The sequence below is a fragment of the Thalassophryne amazonica genome, chromosome 8 (genome assembly GCF_902500255.1).
Source record: "Thalassophryne amazonica chromosome 8, fThaAma1.1, whole genome shotgun sequence".
Classification (NCBI taxonomy): Eukaryota; Metazoa; Chordata; class Actinopteri; order Batrachoidiformes; family Batrachoididae; genus Thalassophryne; species Thalassophryne amazonica.
The window spans coordinates 88,602,077-88,622,765 of record NC_047110.1 but is presented as its reverse complement, the minus strand read 5'-3'; the positions used below and the strand labels follow the sequence as shown (position 1 = coordinate 88,622,765).

General features: G+C 40.5%; 1 protein-coding gene and 1 long non-coding RNA gene across 2 annotated transcripts; both read left to right on the top strand.

Moving 5' to 3' along the window:
- LOC117516057 lies at positions 1–823 on the top strand. Its single transcript, XR_004562293.1, has 2 exons — positions 1–105; positions 288–823. It is a non-coding gene; the product is annotated as an uncharacterized LOC117516057 (long non-coding RNA).
- Positions 824–1,173: 350 nt separating this feature from the next.
- LOC117514949 (cyclic nucleotide-gated cation channel beta-1-like) lies at positions 1,174–16,533 on the top strand. Its single transcript, XM_034175518.1, has 17 exons — positions 1,174–1,187; positions 3,272–3,367; positions 4,673–4,827; positions 6,864–7,067; positions 8,962–9,170; positions 9,297–9,347; positions 9,464–9,550; positions 9,839–9,903; positions 10,030–10,152; positions 11,356–11,497; positions 14,340–14,499; positions 14,584–14,681; positions 14,782–14,865; positions 14,948–15,066; positions 15,186–15,332; positions 15,478–15,676; positions 16,296–16,533. Exons 1-17 carry the CDS (start codon positions 1,174–1,176, stop codon positions 16,458–16,460), a joined length of 2,118 nt encoding a protein of 705 aa, XP_034031409.1. The 3' UTR covers positions 16,461–16,533.
- The last annotated feature ends 4,156 nt before the right edge of the window (positions 16,534–20,689 follow it).

The following is a 20,689-nucleotide window of genomic DNA, read 5'->3' as shown; positions in this document are numbered from 1 at the left end:
TGGAGGAGGAGGGAAAGAATCAAATAAGTCCCAAACCCTCACCCCTCAGGACCCCAAACTAACAACCCTAACTGTCCCTGTGGCCCCTGCTGGAGCTCGCCAGAAGTGAGAAAACCCGTCATAGTTAGTGTCAAATGTCAAGCTTTATAATAACAAAGAATCTGATGTGTCAACACAGTAGAAAAATATTTAACATTCAAATCACACTGGATGCTAAAATGTTGCAATTCCACTGTGTCCTAAAATGTTTAATTCATTTTCTCTCCCTCCATGCATCACATCTACAGTAAAGTGGGAGACAAAGAGTAAGAACATTTCAGGGATTATTGGAGCTGTATTCGTCTCCGGTGTGCTGTTGGGTGCTTTTTAATCTTCTTTCAACAATCATCATTTCCCTTCAGTGAAACCACAGCAGTGCATGTGCATAGATTACATGCAAATAATGTCATATATCACTGGGATAAAATGTTTAAGGTTACAGCATGTCTGTGTGAAGCATTTTGTTCCAAAGTATTATGAAACAGAAGCTCAAAGTGTAAACATTTGGTTATAAAATAATACAAATTTCAGTGAGAGAATGATGTTTCACCACAAATCATAAAGCAACATTTATGATGTTGGAATGAAATGCTTCAGATGTTTCTCCATCTGTGTAGTGTTTTTATAAAAATGCCTTCTGTTGTGCATCATCTTGCTGTAGTCTTAGCACAGTTGGTTGAAGTATTGTTATGTTGTGTATTTCGGTGTCCTGCAAAAACCATTTGCATGTAAAAAGTCTGTTGCTTAGAAAAATATTCTTTTAAACAAGGTTAATTTCCTCAAAAAATACAAAAAAAAAAAAAAAAAAACTAAATAAAAAACCTAGAGCACTGCGCTTGTAGAGTGCAAAACCTCCACCAACACTAGTTTCCAATTCCACAAATTTTTACCTTGGAAAAAAATTTAGGTCAAAGTCCTGATATATGTGGCTTTTATTAAGCTAAAAAATAAAAATAATTGCAAAATAAAAAATATTGATCAAAAGGGCTTTTCAATGATAAAAAAATAAAATCAAATATCTGCTAAATCCACAATACTGATCAGATACAAATCAAACTTAGTCTATTCATTGAAAGTGCCAGTTTGCACCTCATTGTCAAAAATGAGAGCGATTGAGGCACTTTTAATTGAGATATGAGTCTCCAAAGGTACATCAAATGGGCTTTTCAATATTAAATTCAAATATCCACAAAATCCACAATCCAGATCAGATCTGGATCAAACTTTGTCAGCCAATAGTGGGTGCCAGTCTGCACCTCACTTTCAAATATGAGAGTAATTGGGGCACGTTTGATTAAAACATAATGCACAATACACATTAAATGGGGTTTTCAATGTTAAATTTAAATGGCCACAAAATCTGTAATCTGGATCAGATTCAGATCAAACATTGTCTGTCGATAAAGGATACCATCCTACATATTTTCAAATATGAAAGAGATTATATCTTTTTTGACAGAGTTATGAATTTTTGAAAATGTATTCATTGTTAAAGATAGGGATGTTTCTAATTTTCCAGGATTTTTCCTGACTTTGACCTATGACCTTAAAAATTGGATCATTTCTTGCCTATCAGGATATGAATCTTCAGTAAAATTTCCATAATGATATATGAAAAATTGTGGGCCCCAGGCTGTTCACAGACAGACAAACAAACAGGTAAACAAACAAACAAACAAACAAACAAACAGGGGCAATAACATAAACTTTGTTGGTGGAGGTAATAAATAAAAGAAAGCGCATGGGTTTATGCAGCACATTGACACTTTATATGAATCATTTCAGAGTGAAAACTGTTTGAGAACAAAGTGTGTCTTTGTTTGTGTTCTGTTTTATGTTGTGATGTGTTGCGTAATGTTCATTTTTGCACAGCTTTAATTTTTTGTTGATGCTTTTCGCTGCTGCATGGCTTCCATCTTCATAAAGCAAAAACCAATAAACAGATGTATCATGACCCCTGTGTCACCTGTCCTTTGGTGATTTAGGATTTGTTTCTTCATATTTTTTCCTGACACACACTCACACCAAATACAAATCTTCTTTCTCTTCCTGTCACTTCCTAACATTCACAATCCTCAACGTGTTGTGAACTATGGCAGTAGTGGAAGAATTCGTAGGACGATCTGGACAAATGTGTAAGATATTCAACCCTGACTAAATGCTGATCTGTTTTCCATGTTTTTGTCTGGAGTGTGCTGCCAGTTCCATATTTCATACTGCACTTCATTAATCCATGTGTACTCCCATCATCATATGTCAGTCTTCAATCATGTATTAATCATTTTCACTCCTCTCTACCATTTAACCTGATCAACACAATCTCCATCATCGATGTGCATTTCACATTAATCCTGCAGCAGCTTCACCTCAGCAGGGCGGATATAGCTTTAGGTAAAGGAATGGTGGGGGGGTTCAGATAGACAAATGGGGAAGATTCAGTTTTTACAGGTGGTATGGACTTAAAATATGCTTTGAAACAAAAATGACTGTTGATAATACATCTTCGATACTCCTAACAACCCTCCTTTGATAGGAAAAGATTTCATACAATAATCATGTGCTCCAACCTCACACACTCCTTCCATGTCTCTAACAGTGCACCACAGTGTACAAGTGAACAGTTTTTACCTTACTGTTAGCACTGCCTCAAGAACTTTGGTGTGGAGTTGTCTTTCCATTAATGTACACTGATCAATGAACAGTGGCAGAGGTCAGTCAATACACATCCAGTATTTTGCCTGCTGCACTTTGTATGTGTAAAATCATAATTTCTCGGTGTAATTTCATAATGTGTCACAAGACTTGTTCAAAAACCTTTTTAGTCCATGAGCCTCCAGCCAATTTTGAGTTAATCAGTGACTAAACACTGACAGTATAATATGGTCTACATAAAAATATATGGTGGCCATCTCAGGGTGCCAGCTATAGCCAGGTAGGGGTCAGTGAAGGATTACACAGGGTCAACATTTAAAAATGCTCCAGTCATATGGAAAAGTATACCACATTATTTATCACATAAAGATTCCATAAAGGGATCATTTGGATTATCGCTAAGTGGTACCAAAAACCTGCTTGGCCCACGGACAAATTGCATAATCATGCTAATAGACAGATAAACAAACAAAGAAACAAATGCCACAGAAACATTCTACTAGCTAACAAATAGACACAATGTGCAGCATTGTTTTAAATTTCAACCAACAAGATTATTGTGTTCCTTTATTTTTGACAGTCAGAGACATCGCTTTCAGAGTGATGATGATGATGAAGGAAACATCCCTGTCAGGGCGTGGCCAAGCCAGTCCAGCCTCCGCAGCAATGACGAGCTGTGAGTCCTCACTGATGAAGTCTCGCGTCAGTAATCAATCAATCAATCAATCAACTTTTTTTCTTGTATAGCGCCAAATCACAACAAACAGTTGCCCCAAGGCGCTCCACATTGCAAGGCAAGGCCATACAATAATTATGAAACACAGTCTACGTCTAAAGCAACATAACCAAGGGATGGTCCAGGGTCACCCGATCCAGCCCTAACTATAAGCCTTAGCGAAAAGGAAAGTTTTAAGCCTAATCTTAAAAGTAGAGAGGGTATCTGTCTCCCTGATCTGAATTGGGAGCTGGTTCCACAGGAGAGGAGCCTGAAAGCTGAAGGCTCTGCCTCCCATTCTCTTACAAACCCTAGGAACTACAAGTAAGCCCGCAGTCTGAGAGCGAAGCGCTCTAATGGGGTAATATGGTACTACGAGGTCCCTAAGATAAGATGGGACCTGATTATTCAAAACCTTATAAGTAAGAAGAAGAATTTTAAATTCTATTCTAGCATTAACAGGAAGCCAATGAAGGGAGGCCAACACGGGTGAGATATGCTCTCTCCTGCTAGTCCCCGTCAGTACTCTAGCTGCAGCATTCTGAACCAACTGAAGGCTTTTTAGGGAACTTTTAGGACAACCTGATAATAATGAATTACAATAGTCCAGCCTAGAGGAAATAAATGCATGAATTAGTTTTTCAGCATCACTCTGAGACAAGACCTTTCTGATTTTAGAGATATTGCGTAAATGCAAAAAGGCAGTCCTACATATTTGTTTAATATGCGCTTTGAATGACATATCCTGATCAAAAATAACTCCAAGATTTCTCACAGTATTACTAGAGATCAGGGAAATGCCATCCAGAGTAACGATCTGGTTAGACACCATGCTTCTAAGATTTGTGGGGCCAAGTACAATAACTTCAGTTTTATCTGAGTTTAAAAGCAGGAAATTAGAGGTCATCCATGTCTTTATGTCTGTAAGACAATCCTGCAGTTTAGCTAATTGGTGCGTATCCTCTGGCTTCATGGATAGATAAAGCTGGGTATCATCTGCGTAACAATGAAAATTTAAGCAATACCGTCTAATAATACTGCCCAAGGGAAGCATGTATAAAGTGAATAAAATTGGTCCTAGCACAGAACCTTGTGGAACTCCATAATTAACTTTAGTCTGTGAAGAAGATTCCCCATTTACATGAACAAACTGTAATCTATTAGACAAATATGATTCAAACCACCGCAGCGCAATGTAATCCATGATGACGTCACGTAAATGGACAGATTTCAGCATCTAATGTTACTTCTGTCTTTACATCTCAGTCTTAAGGAGCGTCCAGCGTCCTCAGCCAGTCAGACCAGCACAGTGGTCAATGAGCGGCTTCAGGAGCTTGTCCGGATGTTTAAAGAGCGGACGGAAAAGGCCAAAGAGAAACTCATTGACCCAGACAGCTCGGATGAAGACAGCACCATTCCCTGTGAGTCTGTAATACTTGAACCTACACACACTGAGTGACCCCTGGATCCCTGATGGACAAGAGCAAAAGTGAGGAGGAAAAAAGAAAAAAAAAAGAAGAAGAAAAACTTGAGGTACACTGAGGTCTGCAGGTGTAGCCCTGAAGTCACAGACATGCATTTATGTGCCAAATTATCAATGAACAAAAGGTTTATGACCTTGATCTTGATTGCATCATCTCCTCCACCAAGGAGGTTATATTTCCCTTACTGTTGGTCTGTCTGTTGTCAGTTAGTTAGTCATATAGGCCCTTAGGCCCGTTGGTGCCAGTGCTTGTCTCCGGACTCCATAGTGTGAAGCGGATGAGATTCTACAACTCCCCTTGGATGGGACATCGGTCCAGCGCAGATTAGTAGCATTTTACAGCTGGGTCGGACTGGAACAATGCAGCTCAGGCTCTTGTCCTAGACAGGTAGCATAAGCAGAATCCAGATGCAGGTCATATTGGCAGGCACATCTGAAAAAGACATGATCTAGAAGTAAGTCTGACAAAAGGTAGCTGTTACCTTTGATCGCTGAACTTTGACCCTGATCCTGCTTGTGATCCTGACTACAAGATCAAAGGAAGCAAAGGTCAGGGTCAGTGATATGTAATCAAGATCAAAAGTCAGGATCAAAGATCAGAATAATGAGTCACACTTCAGGAAATAAGATCTGAGGTCAGGATCAAAGATCAGACTTCTGAGTCAAAGATTAGCAGTCAATGTAAGGCCAAGCTCAGTGATAAGTGATCAAGCTCATTAGGAATCTCTAATTGGTTCAAAATGCTGCAGCCACACTTTTGACACGAAGCAGAAAGTTCGACCACATTACAACCATTTTGGCATCCCTTCCCTGGCTTCCTGGGAAGGAAGATCCTGGCTTCTGAGATCAGATTTTAAGGTTCTGCTACTAACCTATAAAATTATTCATGGACTGGCACCTCCCTACCTAGCTGACCTAATTAAACCTTACGTACCGGCCCGGGCTTTACGTTCTCAGGGTGTAGGACTACTTTGTGTCCCTAAGGTGAATAAGAAGTCTGCGGGTCACAGAGCTTTCTCTTATCGTGCCCCTATTCTGTGGAATGATCTCCCTGCCTCAATAAAACAGTCAGATTCTGTGGAGATTTTCAAGTCCAGACTTAAGACGCACTTATTTTCCCTTTCATATGGCTAGCATACTGGTACAGTTTTGTTTTACGCTTTTTACTCTTTTAATTCATTTATTAGTAATTGGAGCAGGCCGCGGCCTCAACTTTACCTAAATTCTGTGTCTTTTAGTGAGGTTTAGGGCTAGCGGCCGGCGATCACCTTAGTATTTCTCTGTTTTTCTTGTTGTTTAATGTTGGCAAATTCAACAGTATTTCTTGTCTTTCTGATGCCTGATTCTGTTTTTTCTCTGTTTAAGGTGCTGCTCCATCCAGAGATGGGAGTTGTATTCGTGTTGGCGATCCTCCTGTCCTGTGCGCCAATAGCATTTCTTGTATATGTGTCCGTGAATTGTTCTGTAATTTATGTTTGTAGCATGGCCCAAGCAGTTGCTTCCTCAGAGGGAGTTTTTCCTTACCACTGTTGCTCTGGGGGTTGGTAAGGTTAGACCTTACCTGTGTGAAGCGCTTTGGAGCCACTCTGTTGTAATTTGGTGCTATATAAATGAAAATAAATTGAAATTGAAAGCTCTGAGGTCAGGATCAAAGATCAGACTTCTGAGTCAAACATCAGCAATCACTGTAAGGCCAAGCTCAGTGATACGTAATGAAGCTCTAAGGTCAAGATCAAAGATCAGACTAATGAGTCACACTTCAGCAAATAAGATTTGAGGTCAGGATCACAGATCAGACTTTTGAGTAAAAGTTCAGTAATAAAGATCTAAGGTCAAGATTAGTGAAAAGTGATCATTTTTACAGCCAGTTTTCCTTGGAGAAGCCAGGAATTACAGCATTCTTTAAAGAGGAGGGGCCTGGTTCTGCTTAAAAATCCCTCAGACTGACATTTTGTTGGACTTGTTTCTTTTCAGCTCCTCCTCAGGTTTCGGCTCCACCACCTGCTCCTGAAGCCCTGTCACAAGTAGAGGGTGAAAGGGAGGCACAAGCTGGTCCATCAGGAGGAGAGACTGAAGTTGAGGAGGGACAGGCTGGTGGCTGCTGCAAGGTGAAAACTCCTCGATGGATCCGAGCCTGTTTGCATTACCACTTCCCTGCCAGCATCGACCCTTTCACCAGTGAGAAGCCACTGCTCCACCTACTGCCAGCTACAGTATAGTACCATGCATTACAGTCGAGTTTGCTCAAACTACACATGTGGACAAAACTGTGGTACCCCTATATTTTCTGAACACATTTTAACAGATGGTCAGAAATAAATGCAAACAAAGCAGCTTTGTTTAATTCAAATATTTTTTATAAATGTTCAAACTTATTTGGCAAGAAGAACAAAACAAAATGTTTTCATAAAGTGAAACAAAAAATACTAACATTCTTCTTCAGATAACATGAAAAACTTTTTTTGTTGCAAATTTATTAAAAATAAAAACCTCAAAATCTTGGTGCACCTATCTTTGGGAAATTTTGTCCATTCCTCTTTGCAGCACCTCTCAAGCTCCATCAGGTTGGATAGGGAGCGTCGGTGCACAGACATTTTCAGATCTCTCTGGAGATGTTCAATCAGATTCAGGTCTGGGCTCTGGCTGGGCCACTCAAGGACATTCACAGAGTTGTCTTGAAGCCACTCCTTTGGTATCTTGGCTGTGTGCTTAGGGTCATTGTCCTGAAAGATGAACCGTCGCCCCAGTCTGAGGTCAAGAGTGCTCTGGAGCAGGTTTTCATCCAGGATGTCTCTGTACATTGCTGCATTCATCTTTCCCTCAATCCTGACTCTTCTCCCAGTTCCTGCCGCTGAAAAACATCCCCACAGCATGATGCTGCCACCACCACCATGCTACACTGTTGGGATGGTGCCTGGTTTCCTCCAAACATGACGCCTCGCATTCACGCCAAAGACTTCAATCTTTGTATCATCAGACCAGAGAATTTTGTTTCTCATGGTCTGAGAGTCCTTCAGGTGCCTTTTGGCAAACTCCAAGTTGGCTGCCATGTGCCTTTTACTAAAGAGTGGCTTCCGTCTGGGCACTCTACCATACAGGTGGATTGCTGCAGAGATGGTTGTCCTTCTGGAAGGTTTCTCCTCTCTCCACAGAGGAATGCTGGAGCTCTGACAGAGTGACCATTGGGTTCTTGGTCATCTCCCTGACTGAGGCCCTTCTCCCCTGATCGCCCAGTTTAGACGGCCGGCCGGCTCTAGGAGGAGCCCTGGTGGATCCAAACTTCTTCCATTTACAGATGATGGAGGCTACTGTGCTCATTGGGACCTTCAAAGCAGAAGAAATGTTTCCTTTGACTTCATGCTTGGTTTGTGCTCTGACATGCAGGTGTGTGCCTTTTCATGTCCACTCAACTGAATTCAACTGTCCAAAGATAGCTGCACCAAGCTTGTGGGATCATATTCAAGAAGACTTGAGGATCAACAAAGTATTGAGCAAAAGGTGTGAAAACAACTTTTTTCACAATGTCATTATGGGGTATTGTGTGTAGAATTTTGAGGAAAAAAGGAATTTCATCCATTTTGAAATAAGGCTGTAACATAAAAAATGTGGAAAAAGTGCAGCACTGGGAATACTTTCTGGATGCACCATATGAGGTTAATTAAAAACTAGTATGTGTAAGTATGTATACAGACCCTGCACCTGTTTTTGTTTTGACACAGTTGGTGATGTGATGTAAACAGACATATAATTTGACAGAGTGCAGAAGGCGTTTTGACCATTTTTAGCCAAGGTGTATGTAAACGTATGCAAGCAACTGCACAGTAGTAATTAACAGTCACTCTACACTGAACAAAGTTGAATCTATGTCACCTTACATTTGTATTTTTTTGGACAGCATGAGCACCCCCCTCCCCCCGCCACACTTTGGAGGACATACCGTCTTGATTTATTAATTTTTAATCTTTATTTTACAACCAGGGTTTGTCAGTTATTTTTAAAAAATGGCACTGCAGGATTATTTCACTCTGATATTATCAGTCTCCATTTTTTACTCTCTGTTGCCTCTCTGTAGATGTAATGTACGTGCTGTGGATGTTTTTGGTTTCTCTGGCCTGGAACTGGAACACTTGGTTGATCCCGGTGCGCTGGGCTTTTCCCTACCAGACCCCAGACAACATTTACTATTGGCTGCTGACTGACTACCTGTGTGACTTCATCTACATCCTGGACATCACTGTCTTCCAGCCACGTCTACAGTTTGTTCGTGGAGGTGACATCATGGTGAGTAGGATCATGGAAGCTCCAGTATTCTCCAAGCAAATAAAACTACTCGGCAGAGAATCCATCACATATGAACTAAATGCATAGCAAACATTTAATATCTGTAGTAATTTTTTTTTATTACAGTCTGACAAAAAAGAGATGAGAAAGAATTACATCAAAACCAAACGCTTCAAAGTAAGTAACAGGAACATCGATTAAACATCTATTCGAATGCAATCCTGCATTTCTTTGCTTTTAACAATCATCCAGATGCCAGAAAGAATTTGTTCTTCCCTCTTTTTTTATTCCAGTTTGATGTTGCCAGTCTTGTTCCACTGGAGCTCTTCTATTTTAAAACTGGCATCAACCCTCTTCTTCGCTTACCCAGGCTGTTAAAAGTGAGACATTATCAACACGAGTACAAACGTTTGACCAGTAACATGCATTAAATCCTGCATGCAGACCAAACGCTCACTGAGAACACTTTGTCAGCATTCATACGCATCAAATTTACAGCAACCACAAGACTCTGGCAACATGTGAGACATTATCAGGGAGGCACCTTCATGAGTATAAGTGTGATTTTGATGTTATCACATGCAACAGATATCAACTTTTTACAAAAGAAAAAAGTTGGATGGACTATTTGAAAGCAGCCTCTCTTTTTGCTAACCATACCTCCACAGATCAACTCCTTCTTTGAGTTCAACGAGCGTCTGGAGGCTATCTTGACCAAAGCCTACATCTACAGGTCAGTTTGGACCTGACAGTCTCCCACTGTTTGGGTCTTCCTCCTGCTTGCATACAGGGCTGAGAGGAAGCTTAGAGTTATTTGGTGCATTATATCAGATGGATTTCTCTTTTTATTGGGTCTCAGGGTGATCCGGACCACCACCTACCTCCTTTACTGTCTCCATTGTAATGCCTGTCTTTACTACTGGTGCTCTGCCTACATTGGTTTGGGAAACACCACTTGGGTGTACAACGGAGAGGGCAACAGGTTGGTCATCGAAACGTTACAAACACATGAATGTCTATTAGTATCAGTATTCCCTGCAGTTAGATTGGATTAATTGAGTCAGGAAGTGGAGCTGCAACAATTTCAAAAGCAACTCCGTAAAAACTAATGCATATTCAGCTCTAAGGTTTTGGGTTCTAATAGATACAGGTGAGTGCTAGTGACTGTCCTATTGAGGGTCATGCTTGCACATTTTTACATGCAAAATAAGCTATAAATAATAATAATTATAAATAAGCTTTTATGCCACTGATCCATCCTGGCATACACTTTGTTGATTTTTTTTTTTTAAGCATACCCTGGTGTACAGACATTTTCCTCTAATTTGTTTTTGGTCTTGGACCTCTGACATAATATGTCATAAAAACCTATACAGGACTTACTGTTGAGTGTTTTGGTTTTAATTTGAGCACTGTTGCTCAATTAGTGCCTGATTTTTAACTTTAAAAAATACAAATTTTGCAAAATGTTAAGTCAAGGTTGAAGGTCAAATATCTATGCACAATGTAATTCCATAATAATTATTTTCAACTAACATATGTTTGTGGTTCAAAGTTGATACTTTTGTCTGGTTTTGCAATATTTTGGTACTGTATTTCCATGATTAAAAGACCAGCCATTTATTTTATTCAAACCGTGCTCAGGCCCGGCACCTAAACTAGACAGGCCTTTAGCCGGCGATTATTAACAAAATGCTGCTTGTTGCCTGCACTGTAACATGGTGTTAAGTTTCACACATATCCCTGGGTGTGGTGAACCAAAGTCATTCACTTTGGATCAGAGCCCTCTCCGTGGCTGCAAACGCTCTCCATAGCCTGACGTGCACCTCCCAAATGACAGAAACCACAAGCGCTATGATTGGTCACTTTTCTGGTTTCACTCCTTCCTCTCTCATCAGATTGAAAAGTTTTTGCATTGTGCACACCGATTACAGTTTGATCATGGATCAAATAGAGGAATGTTTGGCAGAAAAGCCCACAAATATGACCAACTTTACAACACAGAGTCAAAAAACTCCAAAAATGCTCAAAAGACGTGCAATTCATGGCGGGAAATTTCACGTAATGTAATGTTGGCTTGGAGGTTGATAATTATATAAAGAAGTGGAGCTCTCACATCACGCCCCCTCCGGCGGCAAATTGCATTATGACTTGCTTCCTTCACCATTTCCTTCTTTCTGATCAGTTACATTCGCTGTTACTACTTTGCGGTGAAGACCCTCATCACCATTGGAGGTTTGCCAAATCCCACCAGCCTGTTTGAGATGGTCTTCCAGCTCATCAATTACTTTGTTGGAGTCTTTGCCTTTTCCATCATGATAGGGCAGGTAGGTACTTCAGCAATGTGGAGGAGACATTTTTTTTAGTGTCTTCTAGAGTGTTAATATGTGCTACACCAAATTCACCAAGTCCTCTTGGTCCATCACATGCAGCAAGTACTTGAGGGAGCTGAAATACTTTCTACTCCAGTAACAGATTGCTTCCTTTGCAATTACATACACAAAAAAGCACCTATGAGATAGACACTAGAGTCTTATTATACAGACTAGGGTGTGATTGCAGGTGTGCACTTCACACAGCCTGTCTTTGGACAGCCTAAAAAATGGTGCAAGCTATTCCTTTTTAGAACCGTATTAGCTCAACCAATAACTTTTGACCACTGTGTAATCCTGACCTCTACCTGGCTGTAGTTGTCACCCTGGAATGGCCATCATACATATTTATGTATAGGTCATGTAGACTGTGGCTAGTTTGTAAGTCCTGTTGAGTATCTTAAGTGGTTTCTGAAAACCTGTTTGGCCCATGGACCAGGCTAGGGAAGCAACCTGCAATGGACTGGATTTTACATCCAGGTAGAGTTTTCGACTCTCATTTTCTTCATGCTACAGTATCTGGGGATAAGTACTTGCCTGGTGAGTCTCGAGGTCTATATAGGACTTATTACTTCAGTATATTCAATTTCAGTTTCATACTGATGATTCTGTGATGCTCAACAAAATAATTTCAGTCTACATTATCAAAATAATTATTCTTCTTTGTCTTTCGGCTGTTCCCGTTAGGGGTCGCCACAGCAGATCAATCGTTTCCATCTCACCCTGTCCTCTGTATCTTCCTCTGTCACACCAACCACCTGCATGTCCTCTCAGCACATCCATGAACCTCCTCTTTGGTCTCCCTCTTCTCCTCCTGCCTGGTGGCTCCATCCTCAGCATCCTTCTCCCTATATACCCTGGGTCCCTCCTCTGCACATGTCCAAACCATCTTAATCTCGCCTCTCTGACTTTGTCTCCAAACCGTCCCACCTGAGCTGTCCCTCTGATATGTTCATTCCTAATCTTGTCCATTCTTGTCACTCCCAAAGAGAATCTCAACATCTTCAGCTCTGCCACCTCCAGCTCTGCCTCCTGTCTTTTTGTTAGTGCCACTGTCTCTAAACCATACAACATAGCTGGTCTCACTACTGTTTTGTAAACTTTCCCCTTCACTCTTGCTGATATTCTTCGGTCACAAATCACTCCTGCCACCTTTCTCCACCCACTCCACCCTGCCTGCACTCTCTTCTTCACCTCTCTACCACACTCTCCATTACTTTGAACAGTTGACCCCAAATATTTAAACTCATCTACTTTCAGCACTTCTACTCCTTGTAACTGCACTATTCCACTGGGCTCCCTCTCATTCACACACATGTACTCAGTCTTGCTTCTACTGACTTTCATTCCCCTTCTCTCCAAAGCATATCTCCACTTCTCCAGACTCTTGCACTTGCTCTCTACTCTCACTACAGATCACAATGTCATCTGCAAACATCATAGTCCATGGGGACTCCTGTCTGATCTCATCTGTCAACCTGTCCATCACCACTGCAAACAAGAAAGGACTCAGAGCTGATCCTTGGTGTAATCCCACCTCCACCTTGAATGAGTCTGTCATTCCGACTGCGCATCTCACCGCTGTCACACTATTCTTGTACATGTCCTGCACTACCCTAACATACTTCTATGCCACTCCAGACTTCCTCATACAATGCCACAACTCTTCTCTTGGCACCCTATCATAAGCTTTATCTAAGTCCACAAACACACAATGTAACTCTTTCTGTCCTTCTCTGTACTTTTCCAACAGTATTCTCAGAGCAAACATTGCATTTGTAGTGCTCTTTCTCGGCATGAAACCATATCAAGATCAAATTTTTTTTTAGAAACTGTGAGGCACATCCATGTGGACACCATTCGAGAAATTCAGGTGGTTTTTGGTGAAAATTTTATGGACCGACACAAAACCACCTCCGTTTTGGTCTCACAGGATGCCGTTCAGACAGCTGTCGTGGTTTTTCAGTCGAGTGATTATCCAAGAAATTGTGGATGTGCCTGGACATGCCAGAACATGTTCTGTGATGCTTCATCACGGCGTTGCTTTGCGCGTTGCGGCACCGCCGTGAATTCCTCGTGACGCGCGAAGCGTCCGCTCGGCTTTCCATGACAAAATCTCTTGTTAAAAGTGAAATCTGCAGGAAAATGGGTGATGCCCAGCTCTTGTGATAACCAGAGAAAGTGCACACGATGGTCACGGATCCACAGAGTGATCTGTTTAGAAATGAAATGGTCGTTCAGCCCGTCGATGGCAGCTGGAGCACAGCGCGCCCCACAGCTGCTGAGGGCGTCCTTAAAGCGACAGTAACATCCCTTAATGTCTTTGAAGCCCATAAAATTTTCACCAAAAACCACCTGAATTTCTCAAATGGTGTCCACATGGATGTGCCTCACAGTTTCTAAAAAAAATTTGATCAAGCAAAGCATCAGTCTCTCAGCCATTTCCCTGACAATGAAAATCAGCCGAGGGGGGTGGACCACTCCTCACTCAAAGCCTGCTCACAGGCGAATGACGCAACCGACAGGCGTGAAAAAAATCACGCATGCGCATGAAGGTTCAAGGTTGGCTCACGCAAGCACACATGATTCAAATTCATATGTTTTTTTTTTTTTTTTTTAAATAAGGTCGGATACTTTTCTAATAGACCTCGTATAAGTCTTTGTGCCATGGACCACTGTAGCTTTGAGATATGATTTTGTAGTCACACTTTCATAGCAAACATTGCTGTCTTGGATAATCTAATTCAGATCTCAGGAGTAATTTTTGCCTGGGTCATTTGTTCTGGTCATTTCTCAGATGCGTGACGTGGTTGGAGCAGCTACAGCAAGTCAGACGTACTACCGCACTTGCATGGACAACACTATCAAATACATGTCCTCCTATCGCATCCCCAAAGACATCCAGAACCGTGTCAAAACCTGGTACAATTACACCTGGCAATCGCAAGGCATGCTGGGTAAGAATGCATAGATATTTAAATTCACAGTGTTCATTGTGTAAGTGTTCCAACCACAGTGTACCATCTCTACCTGACACTCAGACGAGCAGGAGTTACTGATGCAGCTGCCAGATAAAATGCGTCTGGACATCGCCATAGATGTTAATTACTCTATTGTGAGCAAAGTCCCTCTTTTTCAGGTCAGAAATACTAAAAATCATCAAGATGATGCTAATACAAATTACAGAGATCGACCGTATTCACAGTTCGCCGTTATTCAGTTCTCTTGCCTTTTGCCAGGGTTGTGACAGACAAATGATCTTTGACATGCTGAAAAGCCTACGCTCTGTTGTTTACCTGCCGGGAGATTATGTCTGCAAAAAGGTACATATTTTGTGTTTCCGGGACTAAACGTTATGCTTTACTTTTTGTCTTACGTTTGTCTCCTTTGCATTTGGCCGTGCAGGGAGAGGTGGGTCGGGAGATGTACATCATAAAGGCAGGAGAGGTGCAGGTGGTTGGAGGTCCAGATGGCAAAACCGTGTTTGTCACTCTGAGAGCAGGATCTGTATTTGGAGAGATTAGGTGAAAAGGTTTTTAAAAGGCATGATTACATCAAAAATATATTACAGAATTTCAGGCTTCTAATTTCTTGGTGGATGATATTTTGCAAGTAAGCTGTAAATATTTTCTGTCACTGGCAGCCTGCTTGCTGTAGGTGGAGGTAACAGGCGCACAGCAAATGTGATAGCTCACGGCTTTGCTAATCTCTTCATCCTGGACAAGAAAGACCTGAACGAGATCTTAGTTCACTTCCCAGAGTCTAAGAAACTGCTGCGCAAGAAAGCCAGGTGAGAGAGAGACTTTTATTCTGTCTGCTGAGAGTCTCCAAACTCTCTGTTGTGGAACTTTACCACCAAGTCCATCCAACAAACTAAAATGGAGCAAAGGCTCTGAAATGACAGCAGCATCCTGTGCTGAATGTGTCCCACACAGGAAGATGCTCACAAAGGGAAAGAAATCTGAGCCCAAAGAAGAGGCAAAAGAACTACCTCAAATCCAGACGGACCTTGTGAGGCCTCAGACCCCCAAACTTCTGAGAGCAGCCTTAGAGATGACAGAGAAATCATCTGGACTGAAAGAAAATCTCGCAAAAGTCAAAGAGAAGAGCATTAGGTCGAGTGTCTCATTACAGGTAAAATAAAGAAAGAAAAAACAAATTCTGTATTCTATGATCCACCTCGTCACAAGGCGCTTCAGTTTTCAGACTAGTTGCTTAGTCATAGTTGTGACTCAGCAGTGCTTCCTTGTGGCCTATGTTGATTTTTGCAAAGTGTTTGATTCGGTTTGCCGGGTTCCTAAGTGTGACACCCTGAGAACCTCCCAGATCCCCAGTACGTTGCTGGACCTCATAGTGTGCCAACACACAGGTGTTATAAGTACTGTGCAGACTGTGCAGGGTCTCTGACCTCTTCCCAGTGAATTCTGGGTTCATCAGGGATGTCATCTGGTTCCTTTTCTGTTCAATGTAGAGTCAATGTTTTCTCAGTATAGACTGAGAAAACGTTGACTGACCTTGACTTTGCATATGATGCTGTGATCTTTGTGGACTCAATGGATTCCCTGATTGCAGCACTTGAACAGCTGAGTTTGAAGTTCGAGATCATTTAAAATAAGAAAGCTGTCAAAATTTAAAGCTACAATTAAGCATATATAACATGGCATGATGTGTGCAGCTGGATAGTTGCAATATTTTGCACAATGTATACCTTTTTAAATCTGAAAATGCCTTTGGGTTTGTTTGTTTTTTTTAGCCCTCCATCGCGCCCTCCCTGCTACATCCATCTTCCACCTCCAGCTGTGCACCTGACAGAGATGCAGACACACTATCGCCCATTTCTGCCAGCTCCACATCACTTTGCTCTGCTTCCCGTTGCCACAACAACAGTTCAGTGATGCCTCACTCTTCTTCACAGTGACACATGAAATATGCAACCAAAGAAGGTAAATTGAGAGCTGCAACAATGCCCCTTGACCATAAAAACAGGGTAGGACATGAGAAAATGCAAAAACAAAAAAACAACAAAAAAAAACAAACAAAACAAAAAAACAACAACAACAAACAGCTGCACCTGAAAGCTTGATGAGAACAGGGAAGAAATTAGAACAATGAAATGAATAAATAAATACTGATGATAAATGGAAACTGACAAACACGGGAAAGAAACATGTTGCATTTCTATAAGAGGCGGGTTGAATGTGGAGGCATGTAAATGACCATATAGAATAAATGGCACGTCATCAATGAAACTGTTGGACATCACTAAATCCTGATACTTCACATTTGTTCACTGTGTTAGTTATCATCTTATACCTCTACCTGTGCTGTGTAGACTGTATAATGATTATAAAATTTAATGTTGTTGATGTTAATTGTGTTGTTGCAGGATGGCTTATGTTCACAGAAGGAAAATACTTTAAATATTTTTAAAATACTTTAGAAAATGAATCCAAGTTGTTACTAAAATGTGACTCCAATAACACTTACACCAAATGCCATTTCCTTTGCTTTTCCTATGGTGGAATTTTTGTTTATGCTTACGAAACAAACACCCGTTCTCAATTACATACAAGACTGTTACATCATTGTGACATAAAATAAAAACAACATGAGCAGATGGTTGGATTATTTTGAAAGTGTATGTATGGAAGTGAGAATGGGTGTTGTTCCAATTTCTGGACCGATCCACATGTACGCTTCCCCTATCAAGCTCTGGAATGATAAATCAAATGTTCAAAAGTGTGACGACCCCCAGCCTGTACCCCAAGATTTGGAACGTTAGTCCAGAAAGTAAGAAACAAGTATTTAAATGTAAAGAGTCCAACACATACAGCTGTACTTTTATTACTATTTTTAATGTGGTGAAATGTGGGTGAGTGGCTGTAGGTACAGCTCAAAATTCAAATGAAATGAAACAACTGACAATGAAAGAACAATACAATCTGAAGAGGAACAAAATAATTTGGTGGAAAACTACAACATTTTAATGCTGCTGATGTAATTTTTTTCAGGCTGTTTTTTTCAACACTTAAATCAAAGAAAAGTAAAAATATTTTTGACACAAATTTAATCTCATAATTGTTGTGGCCACATAATACACTGTATTGTATTTTTTTAATCTTCAGACAAAATAGAATTGCTACAAAATTGATTACATTATTTTATCTTGTTACAACCAACAAATTGATCAAATGTGTTTGCTGTTGTTGTATACTAAATGTTTACAATATCTTGAAAATCTATAATCCATAATTTGCCTTATTATTATTATTACATTTTTTTTTCATTTTTCTTAGTGCTATTTTTGTGTTTAGCTTGCTTTGCTGAAAATTTCTGATTTTTTTAAAGCCTTATAGAATTAGTGATACTGCACATTTATGTAGGAGTTATGAAGTAAATGTGTATATTGAGCTCACCTCAAATAATCTGATATAGATTTTCAGTAAAGCCAAACAACATGTTTAATCATCATCATATTATATTTCCTCAACACGTCAATTCAAAGTGATCAATCAGATCATTAAATGTCTTATTTACACAAATGCAGTAAATGTTTCATCCTCAGAGTTTTTATGTTTGATGTGTTCAGGCATAAGTGTATTTGTTGTCAAAGTTTGATAAAACTCACATAATGTAGTAAAATTCATCACAATGGTTTATATGTTATTCTAAAAATGGTCTTTGTTTGTATCTTGTGAATGTGTTGTAATGATGTGAAATTTATGCTGATAACAGGTGGAACTTACTAACCAAACTTAATCAACCAGCTAACATACTGCCAGATATTTTATCTGTGTGTGTGTGTGCGCGCGCGTGTGTGTTATTAGCACTCTGAATTATCACTCTAAACCTGTGTAGAGACAATAATGTCCTTATATTTGTTGTATATTGAATTTGATCATGTTTATACATTAATAATGACTGTAATAAAACTTCAGTTGTGTGTCTGCTCAGTGGTCATTACAGAAGCTCTCCAGGTTAGTCTCTACTCTCAATGCAAATGACACAGTCATCTGCGAACATCCTAGTCCATGGAGACTCCTGTTTGATCTCATTCATCAACCTGTCCATCACCGGTGAAAACAAGAAAGTGCTCAGAGCTGATCCTTGATGTAATCCCACCTCCCCCTACTGTGCATCTGTCCGCTGTCGCACTGTCCTTGTACATATTAGACCACGGGCCGTGTAATCAATATCCCTTTGGATTTTTGAGGCCATGACCTACTTCTGTGGTGGGTGTGAAAACGAAGGCAAATGAAAACCTATGGCTACCCCAAACAACATACTTCTTTTCACAAATGTGAATTTTGAGCATTAGTGAGAACCACTGGCCCAAAATGTCAACATGCATCAAGTTTGTTATTTAAAAAAAAAAAGAATATATAAATGTGTGTGTGTTTGTATATATGTAAATACAAGGGCGCAATTTAAAACTAGAAATTGGGGGGGGCAAAGTGCGAGGCCCGCAGGGCCAAAGTCCATAGGCCAGGGGTCTGGGTTTCTAGATAAGCTCAGATGCATTCTGAGCAACCAGAACAGTAATTTTAATGTTTTGAGAAGACCATAAAGTGGACACCATTTGACTTATACAATTTGAAAATTTGGATATAAGTACTTTATTCTGAGAATAGCCAGCATTGACTTTATTAACATCCTGGTGTAAATAAGGTATCACCACATGTGTAGAACTCAAAAAGAATGATAGGTTGAGTTTTCATTAAAAAAAAAAAAAAAAACAACTGCAATGTGGTGAAATGTATTCATAAATATGAAAGAACAGGCTCTTAATAATTATTAACTATTGCATACTGTATTTTTTCTCAATATTTATTTTTGCATAAGTTTGAAAAAACAACAGATCATACGTTCACGATAAATGGCATCATGAATTTTGATAAATTTAATTAACACTCATACTGAACATAATTTCACTTGCATCGACTGATTTTGGAGATCAAGCAATAATTGCAGATGGGCTTTCTGAGGTGCCAGATAGCTTTTCTGATTTCCTTTCTAACTTTCAGAATTTCGTAAATTAGCATATGGTCCATTGATACTTATGTGTAGACACTAGTCGCTAGAGGCAACTATTTTTGGTTTCAAATCTGGGAAAATGCAGTCCCAGAAAATTCCAAATGTGACAAACAAGAAACAGGTGTTGTAAACAAGTCAATGCTGCTAAAAATACAAACTTGCAGAAACAAAGATACTATTCTGACATGGTATTGAACATAAGACTGGCATAGCATGTATCAAGTACACACATATATGTCAGAAGGTGGGGGGGACATACCATATTCTGTCCCCCCTGGTTGAAAAGGTGGGGGGACATGTCCCCCCTATCCCCCACCATATTGTGCCCGTGAATAAATACAACACAGAAAGCATGTAATTAACTTGTAAAAAATACTTTTATCAGTGTTTATGGATCTTATTAAATATGCAAAAAAAAAAAAAAAATGTGATCAGTTACTCTATACTTTTTTCCCCCCTGTCTGCATATACAGTAATGGTAAATGCCACACTGGCAGAACCATTTATGAACATTAATACCCATATATGCAATTTATTCTTGCAAGACAGAAGGTTTGTCCTGCATGAGTGAATGTGGTGTGTGTGTGACCCCCATCCGCCCTTCCCGATCAGCCTACAACATCCTACTCAAAGCCAACCGACAACTTCTATCAGGAAGGGCCGACCACCAAAACAACACGAGGACAGACAAGAACTGGAGACAAGTGGTAAAGACAATAACTGTGACATGAGACACAGAAGAGACGGGGCCCCAACCATACAACATACCATCACAAACAACCACACATGAACAAACAGTGACAGCAGCAGTCTGTTGTCTAATTAGTGAGCATCCATACCCTAATCTAGAACACTGTAGTGTTAATCCTCTTGAGAGCACCCAAAAACCGAATTGTGGTGACGGCCACAAACACGCGACCAGCCACAGCTAAATATCCGATCACTACTGTGGCTGGTGGCTGGTGTGTTGGGCCAAGACAAGAGTACAGAACCTTACCATATGACATGGACCACTCCGGCACGTCAGAAACCACGTGGCCGGCCGCGAGCGCTGACGGACGTGGGTCCAGAACGCAGGGCCCCGGGGGAACCAGGAGAAAAGGGGCAGCGGAA

What these genes read in the sequence shown, in the direction of transcription:
- LOC117514949 (XM_034175518.1), top strand. An exon ending in GAGATTATGTCTGCAAAAAG is followed by an intron (nt 14,866 to 14,947) that starts GTACATATTTTG and finishes TTGGCCGTGCAG; the next exon opens with GGAGAGGTGGGTCGGGAGAT. An exon ending in CTGCTGCGCAAGAAAGCCAG is followed by an intron (nt 15,333 to 15,477) that starts GTGAGAGAGAGA and finishes TGTCCCACACAG; the next exon opens with GAAGATGCTCACAAAGGGAA.